The 24016-nt window shown below is 48.8% G+C and overlaps 1 protein-coding gene across 1 annotated transcript in view; it reads left to right on the top strand.

The window, feature by feature from the left end:
* The window catches only part of LOC139262693 (putative ammonium transporter 1), a 106532-nt gene that overhangs the window by 2228 nt on the left and 80288 nt on the right, over positions 1 to 24016 (top strand). The window contains exons 3-5 of the mRNA XM_070877845.1: positions 14392 to 14613; positions 16650 to 16723; positions 20684 to 20809. Coding sequence (XP_070733946.1) covers positions 14392 to 14613; positions 16650 to 16723; positions 20684 to 20809 — 422 coding nt within the window. The remainder of the gene's footprint in view (positions 1 to 14391; positions 14614 to 16649; positions 16724 to 20683; positions 20810 to 24016) is intronic.

Below are 24016 nucleotides of genomic sequence, written 5' to 3'. Positions count from 1 at the left end.
ATATGGTAAGTGCAAAGTTGGTGCCAGAAACATACTACTGTATATTCATTTTTGGAATTATGGTACGTGGGAAGAGAAAAACAGTATAGAAATCAGCTACAGAGTTTTCTGTCAAGGAATAAAAGGTTCATTGATGTTTGAAGGACAGGCTGCTCTCCTGGTTGCCTGCATAATTCGGCAGCCTGTCCACAGGACCTTCACAACAGGCGGGGTCAAGGTGGATTGGGTTCCTGTTTCAGATTTTTTGAATTTTAATCTCTGGCCCGGCACCAACCTCCCTGTTTTTGAACGTGAAGAGTCAACCCAAAGTAGAGAAAGCTTCCTAAAGAGATGTAAGACAACAAAAGTCTAAAGATCACGATCTGCAAGTAAACCAAACTGCAAAAAAATCTTCAGATCCAGTGAGCTACAGTTGAGAGTCTCCTTTGACACTATTTCCAAAACTGTCAGAAACACTGTTTCAGAAACACCAATCCCATTGGGTTTTGCTTGGGGGTCCGGGACTGGGCAGGGCATCTGCGATTTTGGGTTAAAAGCCTGTAGGTATGAAGTCATTGAAGCGCGACTTTGATCTTTTATTTCGGATGTTGCCTGGGGCAAATGCCTGACATGCAGCAGGAAACTGGCCAATGAAAATGGTGATAGGGTCCGGGAACATTTTTAGAAACATAGAAACATAGAAAATAGGTGCAGGAGTAGGACATTCGGCCCTTCGAGCCTGCACCACCCTTCAATGAGTTCATGGCTGAACATGCAACTTCAGTACCCCATTCCTGCTTTCTCGCCATACCCCTTGATCCCCCTAGTAGTAAGGACTACATCTAACTCCTTTTTGAATATATTTAGTGAATTGGCCTCAACAACTTACTGTGGGAGAGAATTCCACAGGTTCACCACTCTCCTCATCTCGGTCCTAAATGGCTTACCCCTTATCCTGAGACTGTGACACCTGGTTCTGGACTTCCCCAACATTGGGAACATTCTTCCTGCATCAAACCTGTCTAAACCAGGCAGAATTTTAAACATTTCTATGAGATCCCCTCTCACTCTTCTGAACTCCAGTGAATACAAGCCCAGTTGATCCAGTCTTTCTTGATATGTCAGTCCCGCCATCCCGGGAATCAGTCTGGTGAACCTTCGCTGCACTCCCTCAATAGCAAGAATGTCCTTCCTCAAATTAGGAGACAAAAACTGTACACAATACTCCAAGTGTGGCCTCACCAAGGCCCCGTACAACTGTAGTAACACCTCCCTGCCCCTGTACTCAAATCCTCTCGCTATGAAGGCCAACATGCCATTTGCTTTCTTCACCGCCTGCTGTACCTGCATGCCAACCTTCAATGACTGATGTACCATGACACCCAGGTCTCGTTACACCTCCCCTTTTCCTAATCTGTCACCATTCAGATAATAGTCTGTCTCTCTGTTTTTACCACCAAAGTGGATAACCTCACATTTATCCACATTATACTTAATCTGCCATGCATTTGCCCACTCACCTAACCTATCCAAGTCAGTCTGCAGCCTCATAGCATCCTCCTCGCAGCTCACACTGCCACCCAACTTAGTGTCATCCGCAAATTTGGAGATACTACATTTAATCCCCTCGTCTAAATCATTAATGTACAATGTAAACAGCTAAGGCCGCAGCACAGAACTTTGCGGTACCCCACTAGTCACTGCCTGCCATTCTGAAAAGTACCCATTTACTCCTACTCTTTGTTTCCTGTCTGCCAACCAGTTCTCAATCCATGTCAGCACATTACCCCCAATCCCATGTGCTTTAACTTTGCACATTAATCTTTTGTGTGGGACCTTGTCGAAAGCCTTCTGAAAGTCCAAATACACCACATCAACTGGTTCCCCCTTGTCCACTCTACTGGAAAAATCCTCAAAGAATTCCAGAAGATTTGTCAAGCATGGTTTCCCTTTCACAAATCCATGCTGACTTGGACCTATCATGTCACCTCTTTCCAAATGCGCTGCTATCACATCCTTAATAATTGATTCCATCATTTTACCCACTACCGATGTCAGGCTGACCGGTCTACAATTCCCTGTTTTCTCTCTCCCTCCTTTTTTAAAAAGTGGGGTTTCATTGGCTACCATCCACTCCATAGGAACTGATCCAGAGTCTTTGGAAACTGACTGTCAATGCATCCGCTATTTCCATGGCCACCTCCTTAAGTACTCTGGGATGCAGGTCATCAGGCCCTGGGGATTTATCGGCCTTCAATCCCATCAATTTCCTCAACACAATTTCCCAACTAATAAGGATTTCTCTCAGTTCCTCCTTCTTACTAGACCCTCTGACCCCTTTTATATCCGGAAGGTTGTTTGTGTCCTCCTTAGTGAATACCGAACCAAAGTACTTGTTCAATAGGTCTGCCATTTCTTTGTTCCCAGTTATGACTTCCCCTGATTCTGACTGCAGGGGAGCTACATTTGTCTTTACTAACCTTTTTCTCTTTACATATCTGTAGAAGCTTTTGCAGTCCATTTTAATGTTCCCTGCAACTTCCTCTTGTACTCTATTTTCCCTGCCCTAATCAAACCCTTTGTCCTCCTCTGCTGAGTTCTAAATTTCTCCCAGTCCCCGGGTTCGCTGCTATTTCTGGCCAATTTGTATGCCACTTCCTTGGCTTTAATACTATCCCTGATTTCCCTTGATAGCCACGGTTGAGCCACCTTCCCTTTTTTATTTTTACGCCAGACAGAGATGTACGATTCTTGCAGTTCATCCATGCGGTCTCTAAATGTCTGCCATTGCCCATCCACTGTCAACCCCTTCAGTATCATTTGCCAATCTATCCTAGCCAATTCATGCCTCATACCTTCAAAGTTACCCTTCTTTAAGTTCTGGACCATGGTCTCTGAATTAACTGTTTCATTCTCCATCCGAATGTAGAATTCCACCATATTATGGTCACTCTTCCCCAAGGGGCCTCGCACAACGAGATTGCTAATTAATCCTCTCTCATTACACAACACCCAATCTAAGAAGGCCTCCCCGCCTAGATGGTTCCTCGACATATTGGTCGAGAAAACCATCCCTTATGAACTCCAGGAAATCCTCCTCCACCGTATTGTTTCCAGTTTGGTTAGCCCAATCTACATGCATATTAAAGTCCCCCATGATAACTGCTGCACCTTTACTGCATGCACCCCTAATTTCCTGTTTGATGCCTTCCCCAATATCACTACTACTGTTTGGAGGTCTGTACACAACTCCCATTAGCGTTTTCTGCCCTTTGGTATTCTGTAGCTCCACCCATACCGATTCCACATCATCCAAGCTAATGTCTTTCCTTACAATTGCATTAATTTCCTCTTTAACCAGCAACGCCACCCGGCCTCCTTTTTCTTTCTGTCTATCCTTCCTAAATGTTGAATGCCCTTGGATGTTGAGTTCCCAGCCTTGGTCCCCCTGGAGCCATGTCTCTGTGATGCCAACCACATCGTATCCGTTAACTGCGATCTGCACAGTTAATTCGTCCACCTTATAGATGACCTGGAAGAGGGGACAGAGTGTAGTGTAACAAAATTTGCAGATGACACTAAGATTAGTGGGAAAGCAGGTTGTGTAGAGGACACAGAGAGGCTGCAAATAGATTTGGATAGGTTAAGCGAATGGGCTAAGGTTTGGCAGATGGAATACAATGTCGGAAAGTGTGAGGTCATCCACCTTGGCAAAAAAACCAGTAAAAGGGAATATTATTTGAATGGGGAGAAATTACAACATGCTGAGGTGCAGAGGGACCTGGGGGTCCTTGTGCATGAAACTCTTTTGGAGTTTACCTGAAAAAAACATAAACATTAAACCATGCCACCCGCCCTGGATGACACACCAAACATTTACAAGGCCCTTTTTTTTCTTTTTTGTGGTTTTTTTTTGTGTTTTTTTTTGGGCACTAAAATCACATTTTTTCCTCCAGTGCCCCCTATAAAAGTGGAGGGGGACACTAAAAGCACCGGCAATTAAAACAAATTAAACTTTAAAACATAAAATCAACTTAAAATTTGGTTGCCGGGCGTGACGATGCACTCCAGTCCCTCCGGTGCCCACCTCTCGCGGAAGGCCGCGAGCGTACCGGTGGACACCGCGTGCTCCATCTCCAAGGACACCCTGGCGCGGATGTACGCGTGGAAGAGAGGCAGGCAGTCAGGTTGAACGACCCCCTCGACCGCCCGCTGCCTGGACCGGCTGATGGCACCCTTGGCCGTGCCCAAGAGCAGTCCTACGAGGAGGCCCTCGGACCTACCCGCTCCCCTCCGCACAGGGTGCCCAAAGATCAGGAGAGTGGGACTGAAGTGCAGCCAGAATTTCAGGAGCAGCCCCTTTAAATAATAAAACAGGGGCTGCAACCTCGTGCATTCCATAAAAACATGGAACACGGACTCTTCCAGACCGCAGAAATTGCAGGCGGCTTGGGAGTCCGTGAACCGGCTTAAAAATTTGTTGCACGGCACTGCTCCGTGCACCACCCTCCAGGCCAAGTCCCCGATGAATAATGGGAGGACTCCCGCATAGAGTGCCCTCCATCGGGGACCCCCGCCTCCTCCGGACGGCAAGATGGTACGCCATGGCGTGTCCGGACGGCCGGCGAGGATGGCAAAGTTGAGAGTGTGCAGGAGCAGCCCGTACAGGAAACCCCTCCGCGCGGAACTGAAAGGCACGGAGGGGATTTCCTCGAGGCGGCTCAAGTTGTGAGGCGCCGGCTCCCGAGGGAGGTTCCGGGGTTTGGCGCCGATGAGGAATTCCGTCCGGACGGGGGTCAGTTCGGATGGGATCTCCCCACGTGCTTGAGCCTCCTCGATGCACCGAACAGAGTCAGGGCCCAAAGCTGTTTTTAGCGACTCGATGGCTTCGGCCGCGCGGCAGACATTGGCTGAATTTAGGTGCCGCGCCAGCGTGCCTGGCGCCATCCAGCCTGCTCCTCCGCCATCGAGCAGGTCCCTGACCCTGGTCACCTCACCAGCCACAGCCCTCTCTTCCGACCGCCACATAAAACCTCGGTCATGGAGGTACGGATTCCCGAGCATCGGCTGCTGCAGGACAGCCGCCACTCCAGCCGGCGGAGAGCTGCGCTTGGTGGAGACTTTGTTCCAGATCCTGATGAGTGCCTTGTAAAAGACAGGCAGCTCCTGGAGGGTGGTCCTGACACCCCCCAAGTTCACAAACAGGAGCTGCGTGTCGTAATTGAGGTCGCGCTGCTATCGGAAGAAATACGTCGCCAGAGCACACCACCTAGGAGGGGGCTCGACGTAAAGGTATCTCTACAGGGTCTGAAGACGGAAAGTCGCGAGCTGGGCGCTGACGCACACCAACGACTGACTGCCTTCCTCAAGCGGGAGACTCAAGACTGCGGCAGAGACCCAGTGCTTCCTGTTGTTCCAGAAGAAGTCCACCAGCGTCTTCTGTATCTTGGCGACAAACGCAGGGGGAGGGGTCAAAGTGACCAGCCGGTACCACAACATTGCGGCCACCAGCTGGTTTATGACTAGCGCTCGACCCCTGTAGGACAGCACTCGGAGCAGTCCTGTCCAGTGCCCTAGGCGAGCGGCGACCTTGGCCTCCAGCTCCTGCCAGTTCGCCGGCCAGGCTTCCTCGTCGGGGCTAAGGTAGACTCCCAGATAGAGGAGATGGGTCGTGCTCCAGGCAAAAGGCCTGAGCTCCTCCGGCAGGGAGTCCACCTGCCAGTGACCCACCAGGAGTCCGGAACATTTTTCCCAGTTGATTCTGGCAGAGGATGCGGCCGAGTAAATCTCCTGGCACTCACGCATCCTCCGCAGGTCAGCGCGATCCTCTACCGCGAGGAGCACGTCATCGGCGTAAGCCGAGAGGACGACCTCCACGCCCGGCCCTTGCAGAGCCAGTCCCGTCAACCTCATCCGCAGGAGGCGCAGGAAAGGCTCCACACAGATGGCATATAACTGGCCGGACATGGGGCATCCCTGGCGCACCCCTCTCCTAAAGCGAAGGGGCGCCGTCAAGGACCCGTTAACCTTAATCAGACACTCCGTGGCGGCGTACAAAAGTCGGATCCGGGCGACGAAATGCGTCCCGAACCCGAAAGCGCGCAGAGTTCCGAGCAGATAGTCGTGATCCACCCTGTCGAACGCCTTCTCTTGGTCGAGAGATAGAAAGGCGACCGACAGACCAGCCTCCTGGGAATGATGGATGAGGTCCCGGACCAGATGGATGTTATCGTGGATTGTCCGGCCCGGGACCGTGTAGGACTGGTCGGGGTGGATCATGTGGTCCAGCACGGTGCCAAGGCGAGCAGACGTCGCCCTGGCGAAAATTTTGTAGTCCGTGCTGAGGAGGGAGACCGGGCGCCAGTTCTTAAGGAGGCGGAGATCGCCCTTCTTAGGCAGCAGGACGATGACTGCCCTGCGCCAAGAGAGGGGCATCTCCCCGGTCGCCAGACATTCCCCCAGGACCCGCGCGTAGTCGCTCCCCAGGACGTCCCAGAATGCCCTGTGGAACTCCACGGTCAGCCCGTCCAGCCCCAGGGATTTTCCCCTCGAGAGCCGGTCGAGGGCACCGGTCAGCTCAGCCAGGCTTAGCGGAGCTTCCAAATTTTCACCGCCCTCCGGGCTGACTTTCGGCAGGTCCTCCCACAAAACTCTACGCGCTTCCTCGCTGGACGGATCCGGAGAGAACAGAGCCCCGTAATATTCACGGGCCCTGTTGTTGACGCCCTCCGGATCCAAGACGAGAGAGCCGTCGTCGGCCAGCAGCATCAAGAGCTGCTTACGGACACTCTGCCTTTTTTCCAGCGAGTAGAAGAAGGGGGAGCCGAGGTACCGATCCCGCAAGAACCGGATCCACGACCTCACGAACGCGCCTCGGGACCCGACGAGCTGCAGGTCCTTCAGCGCGGCCTTCTTAGCTTCGTACACCGTCCGCAGGGCCGGGTCCTTGACGACTTGACCGAGACGGGATTCCAGGTCGAGCACCTCTTTTTCTCTGCGCCCGACTCCGCCCGCCCGCCTCTTGGTCGACCCCCTCGCGTACTCTTGACAGAAGACGCGGACGTGAGCCTTGCCCAGTCCCACCATAGCCTCAAGGAGGGGAAGCCCCCCTGCTTCCTTCTCCAGTCGGCCCAGAATCGACGGAACGAGTCCTGGAACCGCTCGTCCTCCAGCAGCCGGTTGTTAAAGTGCCAGTATCCGGACCCCGTCCTCGCGCGGAGCGAAGCGAGCTCCGCCCACACCAGGTGGTGGTCCAAACACGGCACCAGCCGCATGGAGGCCGCCAGGACGCAGGAAACGTACGCCCGAGACACGTAAAGGCGATCGACTCTGGACCATCCTACTCCAGGCCTCACCCAAGTAAAGGCGCTGGAGTTGCGGTGGAGATTTCACCAGACGTCCACCAAGTCGAAGGACCCGACCAGGTCCCTCAACTTCTCCATCGCCGTCATGCTCTGCGGGGCACCGGAGCGGTCCCTCGCCTCGAGGGTGCAGTTAAAATCCCCCCCGAGGACAATGCAGTCGCCGACGTCGACGGAGCCAAAAAGAGCGGACACTTCTTCGAAGAAGCGCGCCTGGAGATGGAGCGGCGTCCCCCAGGCAAACCGTTACGTGCAGCAAGCGGCCTGGCATGGGCTCCTCGACCCCCAAATTCTCCGGCTGAAAATGCGGGCCCAGCAAGATGGCCACCCCACTAGAAGTGGCGGTGAGGTGGCTCATGCGGACCTCTCCTTGCCATTCCAGGAGCCACGTGGCTTCGTCTCCCGGAACGGTGTGGGTTTCTTGCAGGAAGCACACCGCATATTTCCCCTCCCGCAGGAGCGAAAAATTGTCAAATCTACGACGTGCCCCTCTGCCGCCGTTGATGTTGAGGCTGGCTATGGTTATCTTCATGGCAAAAGCATAGTGCAACCTCTACCTTAACCTATTGCGGGGGAGGGAGCGGAGTCTTTTGTTGACCTCCACTCCTTCAGCAGCCCAGCGAGGAACTTTTTGAGCCGGCGCAGCTCAAGGCCTTGCGCCCTTGATAAGGGCCCGCCCGCGGCCATGGTTTTAGCGGCGACGCGGACGGAAGCGATGAGCAGCCCCGGCTCGGACCATCTTTCCCGGGCCAGATGGGCTCGGTTGCGGCGACCCTGGCTCTCGACCAAAAAGTCCCGGAGATCCTCTACGGGAATGAGGGGGGACTCAGCGGCGGGCACGAGGAGATCCACCGCCTCACTGGCGATGGACTCGAGATCTTCACCCGCGTCCTCCACCGAGTCCCCGTCCTCCTCCGGGAGGTCGCCGCTAGCAGCCGGCCTGTCGACCGCACGAGGTACGGCAAACGGCCCGGCCGCTCCATCCCGCCCTGGCTCTGCCCCGATCCCACCCCGCAGGATCGTCGGCAGAGGAGTCCCCACTGGACTCTTTTAGAATTGGTGCTGGGTCGGGAAGCGACAGCGGAAGGGGTTCCTCCTCCACCCCAGGAACCGGGGAACAAGGAGAGACCCGGCCATAGAAAATCCCCAGGCCCTCCAAGCGCTCCAGCTCCAAAGTAGGGGGCGAGGGTGGGTGTTCCTCCCCCTCCCCGTCGCCACCCCCCGGCCCAGCATGTACAGATTCATTAAAAGTGTTAATACTTTGTATTTCTGCCGAGTCGAGCAAATCCCGGGGGAAGTTGGATATTGGCTGGGCGAGCTCAGGTTCGGCCTTTTCGGCCCCGCCCGCCTCAGTCCCCGGGACGCTCGACCCGGCGGCTACGCATTCTTCCGCTGGCCCCACGCCCCCCACGACAGGCAGATCTTTCACGCCATCCCCGGGAGGCGGCGGCTGGGCAGCCTCGACTGCCTCACCCTCCCCGGGGGCAGATTCCTCGTGCCTACGGCGCAGTTTGGGGGCGCCGGTGGGGGACGCGGGACACGCGGCGGGCACCGACTCCTCCGCGGAGGGATGTTGTTCCCCCCCCGCCTCATTGGAGTGGCGCCTCCTTTTTTTCCTGGGGGGGCACGGAGACAGGGAGACACCCGTGTCTGCCGAGGCCTCCCGCTCCACTCCCCCCTTTTTCTTATCTTGCCCGCGCCCGAACCCCTCTGCGGTATTAGTCAAGGGCTTGGGCACGGGCTCAGGGCACCCCGCGCTCGCCGGTGACAGGGTTGGGCCGAGCGCGGTGAACAGCTTGTCTGGCGCACTAAGGGGACCCGCCTCGGTGTTTCGCCTTCTTCTGCACCTTCTTTCCGGCCGGACGCTCTCCCTCCCCCCCGCCGGAGGCCGTGAAAACAAAGGCCCCCGACGATGCCCGCGCACCCACAGCTCCCGGCACGCGGACGCTACTAGGGGGAGGGGTGGCGGCGGCGCCAGCCTTGTCCGCCCTCGTTGGTTTGGCGGCTTTGGAGGCGGGGCAGTTCTTGCGAACGTGCCCCACCTCCCTGCAGGCATGGCACCGCACGCCGTCTGACGTCCAAAAGACGCGGTAGGCAGTCCCCTCGTGCTCCACATTAAAATTGCCCTCTGTCGTCTCTTCCCACGCCAGCCGGACAAAGAGCTGGCGGCGGAAGGAGAACACATGGCGCAGGCTGTTCTCCCTGAGGCCAAGCGGTATGGGGTTGATCCCCGACCTTACCTCCCCCAGTTGGTGTAGGTGAGGGAGGAGGAGCTCAGCGGGAACAAAGGGCGGGACGTTTGATAGAATGACCCTCTGCGCGGTGGCCCCGAGAGGGTCCACCGGCAGGAACGCCCCGCCCACCGTGAGCCCCTTTTCAATGGCCAGGGACACCGCCCGCTCCGACCCCAGGAAGAACACGGCCTTCCCAGACATCTTGGAGGCTACGACAATGGCCGAGGGGCCGACTACCCCAGCCATCGCCCGCACGCACTCCTCAATGCTCATTGTGGGGTGAGTGTAGCTCTTGACCCCGTGTTTCGTAGTTATAAGTCTGAATGGTGGCAGGGCAGCAGGTGGCGCAGGAGGTGCCGTGGATGTGGATGCCGCCTGCGCATAAGTCCTAGCTGGCCCTTCCACCGGCGTAGATGTGGTCGCCATCACGGGGTCCCTTTAAGGGCTACACCCACCTCAACGTCACAGGCCTTAATGTTCTTTAAATGGCCTCGTTTAATAGACTGAGCAGAGGAGCTCTTAACGAGGCACACCTCTCCCCTAGTTGACAATTGGGGAGGGGCCTTGCTCCCTCTGCTCAGTTGTCTTAATTGTTTTATATTTTTCCAATCAATTTGGGAGGAAAAGGGCTCTCAGAGAGAGAGGGGAGAGACAGAGAGTAACAGAGAAAGAGAGAGGGGGGTGGGAAGGGGGGAAACTGCGAGGGCAGGTCTCCCCTCGCAGCTGTGGGTGGGTGCAATCCCCAGATGGCAAACAAAAATAGTCTTTGGGGTGGTCTTCGGGTGAGGGGAGAAGATGTCTTCACCTGGTGCAGCTGGAGCCACACAGGCACACACTCCCAACGATGTTTAATTAGGGTGGATTAATTGTTTCTTCAGCCTCGTAGTTCCAGCTATCCCAGGCTAGGCAATGGGGGAGGGGTGCTTCAAAGGTGTGTGGGGCCTAGTTGTAAGCAAGGCCCCCACACACACTTCCACACACACACACCCCCCGCGATGTTCCGGCCCCCGACTGGTCTTCTTTCCTCCCCCCACCGATACAGCAAAGTCTTTTAGGGACTGCACCAATACACCCACCTGTAGAATGGTAGAGTCTCCCTCCTTCCACACTGGATGTTGTTGTTGGTCTTTCCCCCTCTCTCCAACTCTTTGTAGAAATGGTGAAGTTGTTCAAGTTTTCTGCTTTTTCCTCCTCTCCCTCTGGGTGAAAGTTGGTGGTGAAGCCCCTTCCTTCCTTCCTTCTCTTCCTGGGCTGATTCACAGGCCCAGCCAGGAGCAAAAGCAGCAGCTCCTTCTCTCACTGCTCACAGCTCCAACTGTTTAGGCCACGCCTCCACTGCTCCACAATTGGCCCAGGTGCAGCAGCTAATCAGGAAGGCGAATGGAATGTTGGCCTTCATTGCGAGAGGGATAGAGTACAAAAGCAGGGAGGTCCTGCTGCAACTGTATAGGGTATTGGTAAGGCCGCACCTGGAGTACTGCGTGCAGTTTTGGTCACCTTACTTAAGGAAGGATACACTGTCTTTGGAGGGGGTACAGAGACGATTCACTAGGCTGATTCCGGAGATGAGGGGGTTACCTTATGATGATAGATTGAGTAGACTGGGTCTTTACTCGTTGGAGTTCAGACGGATGAGGGGTGATCTTATAGAAACATTTAAAATTATGAAAGGGATAGACAGGATAGAGGCAGAGAGGTTGTTTCCACTGGTAGGGGAGACTAGAACTAGGGGGCACAGCCTCAAAATACGGGGGAGCCAATTTAAAACCGAGTTGAGAAGGAATTTCTTCTCCCAGAGGGTTGTGAATCTGTAGAATTCTCTGCCCAAGGAAGCAGTTGAGGCTAGCTCATTGAATGTATTCAAGTCACAGATAGATAGATTTTTAACCAATAAGGGAATTAAGGGTTACGGGGCGAGGGCGGGTAAGTGGAGCTGAGTCCACGGCCAGATCAGCCATTGAATGGTGGAGCAGGCTCGAGGGGCTAGATGGCCTACTCCTGTTCCTAATTCTTATGTTCTTATGTTCTTATTCCGAATACTCCTCGCATTGAGGCACAGAGCCTTCAGACTTGCCTTTTTAACACACTTTGACCCTTTAGAATTTTGCTCCAAAATGGCCCTTTTTGTTTTTTGCCTTGGGTTTCTCTGCCCTCCACTTTTACTCATTTCCTTTCTGTCTTTTGCTTCTGTCTCCATTTTGTTTCCCTCTGTCTCCCTGCATTGATTCCCATCCCCCTGCCATATTAGTTTAACTCCTCCCCAACAGCACGAGCAAACACTCCTCCTAGGACATTGGTTCCGGTCCTGCCCAGGTGCAGACCGTCCGGTTTGTACTGGTCCTACCTCCCCCAGAACCGGTTCCAATGTTCCAGGAATTTGAATCCCTCCCTGCTGCACCACTGCTCAAGCCACGTATTCATCTGAGCTATCCTGCGATTCCTACTCTGACGAGCACGTGGCACTGGTAGCAATCCCGAGATTACTACTTTTGAGTTCCTACTTTTTAATTTAGCTCCTAGCTCCTTAAATTCGTCTCGTAGGACCTCATCCTGTTTTTAACCTATATTGTTGGTACCAATGTGCACCACGACAACTGGCTGTTCACCCTCCCTTTTCAGAATGTCCTGCACCCGCTCCGAGACATCCGTGACCCTTGCACCAGGGAGGCAACATACCATCCTGGAGTTTCGGTTGCGGCCACAGAAACGCCTATCTATTCCCCTTACAATCGAATCCCCTATCACTGTCGCTCTCCCACTCTTTTTCCTGCCCTCCTGTGCAGCAGAGCCAGCCACGGTGCCATGAACTTGGCTGCTGCTGCACTCCCCTGATGAGTCACCCCCCTCAACAGTACTCAAAGCAGTGTATCTCTTTTGCAGGGGGATGACCGCAGGGGACCCCTGCACTACCTTGCACTGCTTTTCCTGTTGGTCTTCCATTCCCTATCTGGCTATGGACCCTTTACCTGCGGTAAGACCAACTCACTCAACGTGCTATTCACATCATTCTCAGCATCATGGATGCTCCAGAGTGAATCCACCTTCAGCTCCAATTCTGCAACGCGGTCCGTCATGAGTACAGGAGGAGCATAACACGTGTTCGAGCTCTCCTGCCATGACTTAACCCTTAAATTAACTTAAATTGGCAACAACAATGTTAAAAGTTACTCACTGATATAGAAGAGAAAAAAGAAAAACTACTTACCAATCACCAGCCAATCACTTACCCCCTTGGCTGTGACGTCACCTTTCTATTTCTTTCTACTTCATTTTTGCCTTCTCCCTGTAGCTGCACAAGCTCCGCCTTTATAGGCCTCTCGCCGACCCCGGACTCACGCCTCAGCGACGCACCTCCCGACTCCTGATCTCGCGGCCTTTATAGGCCTCTCGCCGACCCCAGACCCACGCCTCAGCGACGCACCTCCCGACTCCTGATCTCGCAGCCTTTATAGGCCTCTCGCCGACCCCAGACCCACGCCTCAGCGACGCACCTTCCGACTCCTGATCTCGCAGCCTTTATAGGCCTCTCGCCGACCCCAGACCCACGCCTCAGCGACGCACCTTCCGACTCCTGATCTCGCAGCCTTTATAGGCCTCTCGCCGACCCCGGACTCACGCCTCAGCGACACACCTCCCGACTCCTGATCTCGCGGCCTTTATAGGCCTCTCGCCGATCCCGGACTCACGCCTCAGCGACGCACCTCCCGACTGTTGAACTCGCGGCCTTTATAGGCCTCTCGCCGACCCCGGACTCACGCCTCAGCGACGCACTTCCCGACTCCTGATCTCGCGGCCTTTATAGGCCTCTCGCCGACCCCGGACTCACGCCTCAGTGACGCACCTCCCGACTGCTGAACTTGCGGCCTTTATAGGCCTCTCGCCGACCCCGGACTCACGCCTCAGCGACGCACTTCCCGACTCCTGATCTCGCGGCCTTTATAGGCCTCTCGCCGACCCCGGACTCACGCCTCAGTGACGCACCTCCCGACTGCTGAACTTGCGGCCTTTATAGGCCTCTCGCCGACCCCGGACTCACGCCTCAGCGACGCACCTCCCGACTGCTGAACTTGCGGCCTTTATAGGCCTCTCGCCGACCCCGGACTCACGTCTTAACGACGCACCTCTACCTGCCCGTTCCCCACGTGCGAGCTGGGTTAAAATCAGGGCTATTATGTTTCATATTCATCCTGTAATCCCTTATGCATGACATATCAACAAACCTGTCACTTGTATTTATGAAAATAAAATTAATCATGGTTCTTACATGTTTTCAAACAACTCCATATATAGCTTTACAAAAATAAATACCATACACTAAAATCTAAAACGTAATTAGTAAACCCCACAAACTTTGTATAGTTTCCTTATGCCACTAATGCTCATTGAATGAATTACAACACTTTTAAAATATAAAACAGTGAACAAATATTGAAAAAGGCGTAAAACTTAAAATTGGTGAGACACGATACTGAGAAGAATGCTATATGTGCCCATAACTCTCCACATGCCTAGTTCTCATGTATATGCTATCAAAAGAAATTACCTCCCCCAACCCCTGCAAGAAAGTAGGAAATATCAACAGGTTAATTAGTTTGGAATACTGTTGTACAACTTCTTGCAGCAGGAGAATCGTGTGTAAATGGAAGAATTCTTCTGAATTACTTACAAGTTGAACATATTTACTAAAACTTGTAATTACTGTGAATGTTTCAATAAAATAGTTTAACTGGTTTGAAAGGATATTAGCTTTTCAGTCACTATAATCTGATTTATTTTTGTGCACAGAACTGAAAAGTTAATAAATTACTTTTTTGCAGTTGTGTCTTTACTTGCCTACTGGATACACGGCTATGCCTTTGCTTTTGGAGACCAAGAAAGAATTATCGGAAATAAGAATTTCTTTGCTTTTGGCAATGTCAACTTTTCACACTTCTTTTTTAATTATGCAAGATGTGCTATTGTAACCACTATCGTATCAGGAGCTGTTACTCAAAGGACAGAACCAATTGGTTACATTATATCAAGCTACATTTTGGCAGGTAGTGTATATGCCAATTTTTATAGCAATGCATCTATTTAAGTTTTAATGTACAACAAATATTATACTGAATGTATATTTTAAAGAATCCAGCAGGGCTAATAATCAACTAATTAGTATCATGCATATGTAAATGACAACTAGATATTGGACTATCAAAAACAGATGCATTAATAGAAACAGAAAAGAAAGACTTGCATTTAAATAGCGCCTTTTATGACCACCAGACATCCAAAGCACTTTACAGCCAATGATGTACTTTTGAAGTGTAGTCACTTCAAAATGTAGGAAACAGGGCAGCCAATTTGCACACACAAGGTCCCACAAACAGCAATATGACAATGACCAGATAATATGTTTTTGTGACATTGAGGGACAAATATTGGACAGGATACTGGGGATAACTCCCTTGCTCTTCGAAATAGGATCTTTTACGTCCACCTGAAGGGCAGGCGGATCCTCGGTTTAATGTTTCATCTGAAAGACAGCACCTCCAACAGTGCAGCACTCCATACTGCACTGGAGTGTCAGTCTAGATTTTTGTGCTCAAGTCTCAAGTGGAACTTGAACCCACAACCTTCTGACTCAGACTATGTATTGAGATTTGTTATCTTTCAGCACAAAGAATACAAAGTTATTTAGTATATAAAAACAGAACATTTTGAAAATATTCAGCAGGTCAGGCCGCATCTGTGGAGAGAAAAACACAGTTAACGTTTTAGGTCTGTGCCCCTTTGTTAGTTCTGTGAAGGGTCACAGACCTGAAATGCTAACTCGGTTTCTCTCTGCACAGATGCTGCCTGACCTGCTGAGTATTTCCAGCATTTTCTGTTTTTATTTCAGATTCCAGCATCTGCAGTATTTTGATATTGTGAGTTATTTAGATTTGACTTGCCATTGAAAGTCTGATTTCTTTTTTTGTAGAAGTACAGGCACCTTATTTCTCTCGAAAATGAAGATAATCACAGTATTTCTCAACATTTTAAATCCTCATTTTTGTGTGACTGGCAAAATCTGTGAATGCCTGGCTAGTGTCGGACCCAAGCTAGCACACAGCACACTGAGGTGAATGTGCCCAATTTTACAGGGTCAGCTTATTTATTGGCATGAACTCCCAACAGAGTTATGGCCTTGTACCAGCAACTAGCCCAATGGAACATGTTCAGAATCTAACTAACATTTCAAATTTAAAGTGACTGCTTATGGAAGCAAATATTGTCTGGTCCTTCATAAAGCTTTGTAATTAAGTATACATATTTACCAGGCTTTTGCAAGACTGGGGGAGATGGGTATCAGGCAAGAATGACATGAAAAGAAACCCAATGAGGAACATACAATCTAGCCTGTGGGAAAGTAATGGAGCAGTGCAGTACCCAATCCACTTTGATGGCTAGCAAAGTGGGCATACTGCTGCATGAGGTCGGTGCAAGTATAGATGCCCTGTTTGGCACTTGACTGCATCCTCCTGAGGGATAGTATACTTTGCCTTCCAGGAGGTGATGGCCTGGCTCAATGCTGTGTGTGGTACTTGCCCATCTACATGCCCTGTATTCTTGGAAACCTAGCACTCAAGATAATCGCCTTTCCACAAGAAAAGTGATGAACATGTTGTCCCGTGGACACAAAGTCTCCGTTACTAACCTGGTGCATCTGTGGACAGCTAAGTGACTGATTTGGAATTTGTTACTGGTAGTGACTTGGAAGGATCCATTGGAAGGGCTAATGCATGCCTTTGGGATGAGCTGCTCCTGTGTTACCAATTGTAAGCAGATCGGCCTCCACGAGATGGCATATCTTAGTGAAGCTGAGTCTGGGGCAGCAAACGTCGGGTCCTGGGTAAGGACAGGCGTGTACATAACCCACAAGAAACATTGGAACTGCCTGTTCAAAAACTGCTGTTTCTCCATTAAATCTAGAAATGTCAGTGAAATAGTCAGAAGAAAATGTTGCCTTCTATGTCTGATATGTTATGTTAATATCGTGTGAGGATTTTGAATTTAGTTAATAGCCACATGTTTAAATTGTGATTTGTTATAGGATTTGTTTATCCAATTGTTTCTCGCTTCTTTTGGCATCAGTCAGGTCTTTTTTATGTATATTTTCCAGTTGAGGTAAGTAAAATGCTAATTGCTAAAATTTTAAATGCACACAATTGTTAGGTCACATGCCAATTAGAAAATTATTTTATGAATTAAATGAAGTTCATGAGCTCTCCTTGGGCCCAAATTTGACTAGGAGTTGCTCCTTTTTTTTTGAAGCAACTTGATTTTTCTGGAGTATCATAAAAATCCCCATTCTGCACATTTAATTTGCGCCAGTGTAAGTGAGTTAGTAAGGATTTTTTTTTAGTTTAGTCTTTATTTCAAAAGGGGGCGTTACCAGCCACCTATGCCCGTTTTGGCCATTTAAACCAGTTTGGACAGCTAATAGTTGCTCCAAACTAACTTAGGCCAGCGTATGTGGCCACTTGTGGCCGCACAGAAAACCCTTGCGGAGAGTTAAGAAATCAGCGTAGGTAGCCAGAGATAGACGGGGGAAGGGAAGCGAAGAGAACCTTGCAAAGCACTAAACACCTTCACAACAACTAATACAGATCTTGTACTGTAACTTTTGCATAATTTACACATTCCACTATATAAAGCTTCATAAAATATGCACTTTTTAATATTATTTATATCAGAAGACAAAGGATTTCATAAAACCATTTATGAATCAAATATTTTGCTAGCAGCTCTGAACTATAATTTAAGCCATACCTGTTGGAAGTTATTATAACTATTAGTGTAATCTGTTACTTTCATTATTTTAATCATTCTACCAGTACTGTGAAATTGGAAAACAAAATACACAGTACAAGAACAGAAAATCAAGTTATATTGAAGCACAGTCAATCCTTGAGGCTAAATCTACATCCAAGGAATTCTTGTCAGTGAAGCCACTCTGTTCTGTCCGAGGTAACCTTTATATGGATTATATATACTCGGCCATTTCTCTTCATAAATGTAATCGCTCAGCTTGGGTTGGCTTTAAAATCCACAAATCTGAATTTCTGCAGTTTATTATATGGTTTGCAGTTGAATTTTGATGGTGCTGACTGCCTTTCTTACTGCTCTTATCAGCAGATAGTCTAGGGACAACTTTTCTAATTCGAGTAGCTTGTTCTTGAGACTTTGTTGAAGGGCGTGTGAAACATTTTTGTTCTTCTTTCACCAGTCCTGGAGAGTAGACCCCTTCACATTGACCTATGTGCTGCAGCTTTGCCAAGATCTATTTGAATTTGTGCGCATTGCTATTCATCATTTCCACTCCTCCCAATTTGTTATCATCTGCAAAATTGGATATTTTGAACACAATTCCTTTTTTTAAATCTTTTAAAGAAACGCTCCTCCTTCTCCCCCTCCCCCCACCCCCGACCAAAACTCTTCCCCGTCCCTCCCCTGATCAAAAGTCTCCCCGCACCAACCTGTTTCTTGTAGCCCTCAGCGTGGGATGGCAGCGGCCGGCCTGTACTGCAGGCCACTTGGCCCAGGGATAGGGGCGGGATGCGTTGGGTCCCACGCTGCAGGCACGCATCATCACAATCATGGGAGGAGCTACTGCGCATGCACAAACGCTCTACTGCACGTGCAGACAGCTGCCAGCACTCTTTTAGGCGCAGGGCCCTAGCTCCGCGCCCCCCAATGGACTCGCCACGCCACGCCAAGCCCCGGAAGAGCCGGCAGAGGGACCAGAATCCCGGGACATCTTTTTGGCACCATTTGGATCATAGGAAGTTGGCACATCTCACGTGAGTGTGCCGAAAAAACGTGAGAGTCAAATTTGGGCCCATTGAATGTAAATTTGGTGCTGAACATTTCTAAGTACAACATTTACATTACTAGTCAAAATTTAAAGTAATAAAGATAAACTTGCATTTATATAGCGCCTATCATAATTTCAAGATGTTCCAAAGTGCTTAACAGCCAATGAGTACTTTTGAAGTATAGTCACTCTTGTAATGTAGGAAACACGGCAGCAAATTTGTACACAGCAAAGTTCCACAAACAGCAATAAGATAATGACCAGATCATATTTCAGTGATGTTGGTTGAGGGATAAATATTGGTTAGGACACCAGAGACAACTCACCTGCTCTTCTTCGAATAGTGCCATGGGATCTTATACATATACCTGAGAGATTTTATGTCTCATCCGAAAGACGGCACCTCCAACAGCACAGCGCTCCTCTCCCTCAGTACTGCCCTAAGTGTCAGCCTAAATGTTATGTTTAAGTCTCTAGAGTGGGACTTGATCTAGGCAGAATATTATTACTATTACAGCTGAAGTTACTGAACTGTTAGTGCAATGGTTCCAAAAATAAGCAACATTCTGAGGATCTATGTAGATTTTTGAGATAACTGATAGCATTTTAACTCCATCAAAATTCCAGGGAGGCATGACCATGTGACCATCAGAAACAAGGATCTATGTAATGCATTTTTAACTTATTTTTGAAAATGGTAAATATGACATCAGCACTTTTCTATGTTGTCCTTAATCGTGCTGCTCGGCTGAAGTATGTATGATTTGCTGAAATTTCTAAATAATGATGACAGATATATTTCCACTTCTGCAAGGATGTCACTGTTCCCAATGGGAATGACTCAATTTGATTGTGTGCAGCTCGTAGTATTGACATCATTCATTTGATGCAAATGCCATTTAGTAGTAATATTAAAAAGGGGTAACATCCTAACACAATAGACATGGAAGTTTAGAAATCTTATTTTTCTTGTGCCAATACCAAGCACGAAACATAATCCTGAATTTTAATAAAATGTTCTTCTTTGGTAAAAGCTTCTTATCAGAGCACCTTCAAGCAAAGTGTGCCTTAGGCTCAGTGAAAGAGTGTATGGAAGGGGGCAGTGGTTTTTCACATTGCTTGCAATGGTATCTCCCAGAGGTTGCAGCAGTCCCCAACTTAGGTTTGTACCATGGTTGATAGGACCTGAAATAAATGTGAGCAAAATGAACGAATGTACTTACCTTTGCCTTTGTCCTGATAGCAGCAAACTTCTTCCTTGTTTAGAGCCTACCATGAGGGACCTGGGAGACTGCATTGAATTGACCTCTCACCATATAGCTGCCATCTTTGCTTAACTGGAATGTTACCTTCAGCCCCAAATGGGGCACCTTCCTTTGGTGCATTTCCTGCAGCAAATACATAGAAATCACAACACGAAAATAGGCCATATGAGGGAACTGTCGACATGAGCAAATAGTTCCAATCACATTTAGTCACCCATTCCAATATTTCTTCAATCCCTTTCCCTTCATCCACCAATCCAATCTAACCTTGAATGTGGACATAGTTTCTGCCTCAACCACTAAGATTGTATGTTATCCTGTCACAACTCTCTGTTTAGATGTTTCTCTTGCCCTTGTTCTAAATCTCTTAATTTAAGGCCGGGAATTTCCTTGGGTTTCCACCACATTTTCGGGGACATCATGGTGGCAGAGCAGGAGCAGTTCGAAGGAAAATCCCAGCCTTAATCTCTGGACTCTCGTTCTTAATCCTTCCACTGCTGGAAACAGTCAACTTCTATCTACATCCCATCTATCATATGGCCCTATAATTTGCATTGTTCCAATGGAAAAAGATCCAATTTCTCACTCCTTCAGCATCAAAACTAGCGGTGCTGCCCACACGTGTCAGCTGTAACAATTAGACATTATCACAACTTCCTCTTTTATGGAAAGCTACATCCCTTAAAGACCTGCTGCCTCATGTGACTTTCTGCTCCCCAGCCAATTGTCCAGCAGGCCAAGGTCTCTGAGACAAGGTTTTCATGTAGCAGTAACCCATTCAAATTGAAATAGGAAGATTTCTGTCAAAAAGTCCAGCATATCCCACACTCTGAATTGCAGATGTACCATGGGCCAACCCAATCCCTTTTTTGTTAATATCTGAAAATGAGGCTTCAAATTTTTTCTTATGATCTAACTTTTCATTGTCAAGGGATTTTTGAAATGACTAATATTCTATAACCACCACATTATGCCCTTTATATTTGATCCATTTTATTTTCTAAGGACTATGCTGGAAGTGGAGTAGTGTTCTTAGTCGGTGGCACAGCAGCACTGATTGCATCATGTGTCACAAATGCATATATTGACCGCTGGACGATACCTATCATTAATCAAGGATACAGTTTACCTGTAAGTCAAGGAAAAATAATCAATACATTTTTAAAATCTAACATTTTTCGTAATCTGCTACATTTGCAAGTTAGGTTTATTTGAGTTACTGTATTGAAAATTTCTTATTTGCTTAACAATTTAATCTTCCAAGTTTCAAAACAGTAGATTTTGTAGTTTTTGAATTACTAAAGTTTTCCAAGAAACCTAAATTCTATATGCAAATTAGAATTATACATCGCACTTTGTTAACATATCAAGAGTTTTTTTGAGGACAGACTTTCAGTTTTTCAGATGTCGGAAAACGAACTTAATGTCCATTGTAAAATTAAATTGAAATAACATAATTTGATGTGTTGTTTTACTTGAGTAAATGTACTTTCCTAACCGCCGTTTTCCTGCCCATCTGCAGCAGAATGAGGCCACGGCAATTTTTGCTATCAGGCCTGATGAACATGCCAGCAGCCAAATTCCCGCCTAAAGAGTCCAGGGCAGGGACGCCTAAACTTTCATTGTAGGGTCTGGATGTGCACCCCACAAAGAATATGAAATAACCTTACTTTTAACGGAATCTTCTGTTTTTCGCTTGACTACCTGGCAGGAAAGCTATAGCAGATGGTTTATCCAGGGTTCCCACCTAAGTTACAGAAACTGATTGGGAGTGCCCCCAAAGAAATTCCTGCTGACTCTATTAGAAGCTCGGATTATAAGAACATAAGAAATAGGAGCAGGAGTAGGCCCCTCGAGCCTGCTCTGCCATTTAATAAGTTCATGGCTGATCTGATCATGGACTCAGCTCCACTTCCCTGCCTGCTCCCCACAACCCTTTATTCCCTTATCGCTCAAAAATCTGTCTATCTCCGCCTTAAATATATTCAATGACCCAGCCTCCACAGCTCTCTGGGGCAGAGAATTCCATAGATTTACAATCCTCTGAGAGAAGAAATTCCTCCTCATCTCAGTTTTAAATGGGCGGCCCCTTATTCTGAGACTATGTCCCCTAGTTTTAGTTTCCAATATGAGTGGAAATATCCATCTCTGCATCCACCTTGTCGAGCTTCCTCGTTATCTTATATGTTTCGATAAGATACCTCTCATTCTTCTGAACTTTAATGTGTATAGGCCCAAACTACTCAACCTATCTTTATAAGTCAACCCCCTCATCTCCGGAATCAACCTAGTGAACCTTCTCTGAGCAGCCTTCAATGCAAGTATCTCCTTCCTTAAATACGGAGACCAAAACTGTACGCAGTACTCTAGGTGTGGCCTCACCAATATCCTGTACAGTTGTCGCAGGACTTCTCTGCTTTTATACTCTATTCCCCCTTGCAATAAAGGCCAACATTCCATTTGCCTTCCTGATCACTTGTTGTACCTGCATACTAACTTTTTGTGTTTCATGCACAAGGACCCCCAAGCCCTTTTGTACTGCAGCACTTTGCAATTTTTCTCCATTTAAATTATAATTTGCTTTTCTATTTTTTTCTGCCAAAGTGGATATTTTCACACATTATACTCCATCTGCCAAATTTTTGCCCACTCACTTAGCCTGCCTATATCCCTTTGCAGATTTTTTGTGTCCTCACAATTTGCTTTCCCACCCATCTTTGTATCATCAGCAAATTTGGCTACATTACATTTGGTCCCTTCATCCAAGTCATTAATATAGATTGTAAATAACTGATCCCTGCGGCACCGCACTAGTCACTGTTTGCCAACTGGAAAATGACCCATTTATTCTGGCTCTCTGTTTTGATAATGAGTCAAGTCTTAACAACTGGATCTAACCAACCGTAACTTAGATGGAAACCCTGGATAGACCATCTGAGCCGCTTCCCTGCTCAGGTCGCAGTTTCAATCGTAGCTGTGGCCCAATGACACCCTTGTAGTCCGATCTGGATCCAGGTATCTGCTGGTTGGTAGAGTTAAAATCAAGCGCTCCACTTTCTGGAGCGGTAACAGGGCAGACATGTCAGGAGCGGGGTGCAGCGCTACTCGCTGGGCCACGTAATGCTGCGTAGGAGGGGCTCTTCCCTGAATTAAAGGGAAGGGCCCAAGCTACAGCAAAAAAACGATCCTAGCTGGACCACTGGGGAGCAGGGGTGCCGTGTCAACAGGTCGGCACTCAAGCAGACCGATCGTGCCAATGGGGTTCACAGAAAAATCGGAGCATTTTTTTTTTTAAGAACAACACACTTCCCTTTTGACTTTCGCCCCGTGAGTGGCCAGCCATCCAGTATGCATCCCCTGAAGCTGTCGCTGTCATTGCCCGGCGCAGCGTAGGGAGATACCCAATTTAGGGTCCGGGTCGCTGCGCATGGTGATAACGTCAGCATCACCTGTGCAGCGGAGCGGGGCGCTACAGGTTACCGCCACCGCTAAACTCCCGCCGAATTTAGCGGGATTTGTTAACGGCGCTGCGCTCGGTCGCAATGTTGTTTGCACCAAGTTAGTGCCTCCAGGGATGCTTTTGGGTGGCACAAATGGCCCGAAGTTCTCGGCCTAAGTATTTAAAAAGAAAATGTGCCACATGATATTGGGTTATTCTGAATAGAATCAGCCAATACTCCCCCCTTCCCACTCCCACCCAGAAGAAGAATTGAGATATTGCAGACATATTAATCTAAAAGTATCATAGAAATACATGGAAATTATAAATTGGAAAACAAGCCGTTTGCCCAACCAATTTGTGTCGGTGTTTACCCTCCATGTGAACAAAGAGTTCTAATCACTTTTACCTGCCCCATTTCCAGATCCCTTCAACCTTCTTTTCCTTCATCCAGCTATCCAATCTAATTTTGATTGTCGACATAGTTTCTGCCTCAACCACTAACCCTCGAAGTGAATTCCACATCCTCTGTGTGAAGAGGTTTCTTCCACACTCAGTTCCAAACCTCTTGCATTTAATCTTGTATCTATGGCCCCTCATCCTTGTCACCTCAATAGGATATTGGTTTGCCATCTAACCAATCTCAAACAGAGTATGGGACTCCCAGCTCAGGAGCTATTCTTTACTACTATCCCAGAATGCCCTTGGGGGCTTGTAAGGCCAGTGTTCTTAAAGGCACAGGATCTTATACAAAAATCATCTGTAGACTTAGTTGGTAAGACTTAACTCATCAATCCGATCTTTTAACAGAGTCAGCAGGAATTTCTTTGGGGGTACTCCAACCAGCTTCCATAACTTAGGTGGAAACCCTGAATAGACCATAAATGGAAATTCCAGCA

Source organism: Pristiophorus japonicus, chromosome 4 (assembly GCF_044704955.1).
Source record: "Pristiophorus japonicus isolate sPriJap1 chromosome 4, sPriJap1.hap1, whole genome shotgun sequence".
Lineage (NCBI taxonomy): Eukaryota > Metazoa > Chordata > Chondrichthyes > Pristiophoridae > Pristiophorus > Pristiophorus japonicus.
The sequence above is the reverse complement of the archived record's forward strand: the minus strand, read 5'-3'. Positions and strand labels throughout refer to the sequence as shown.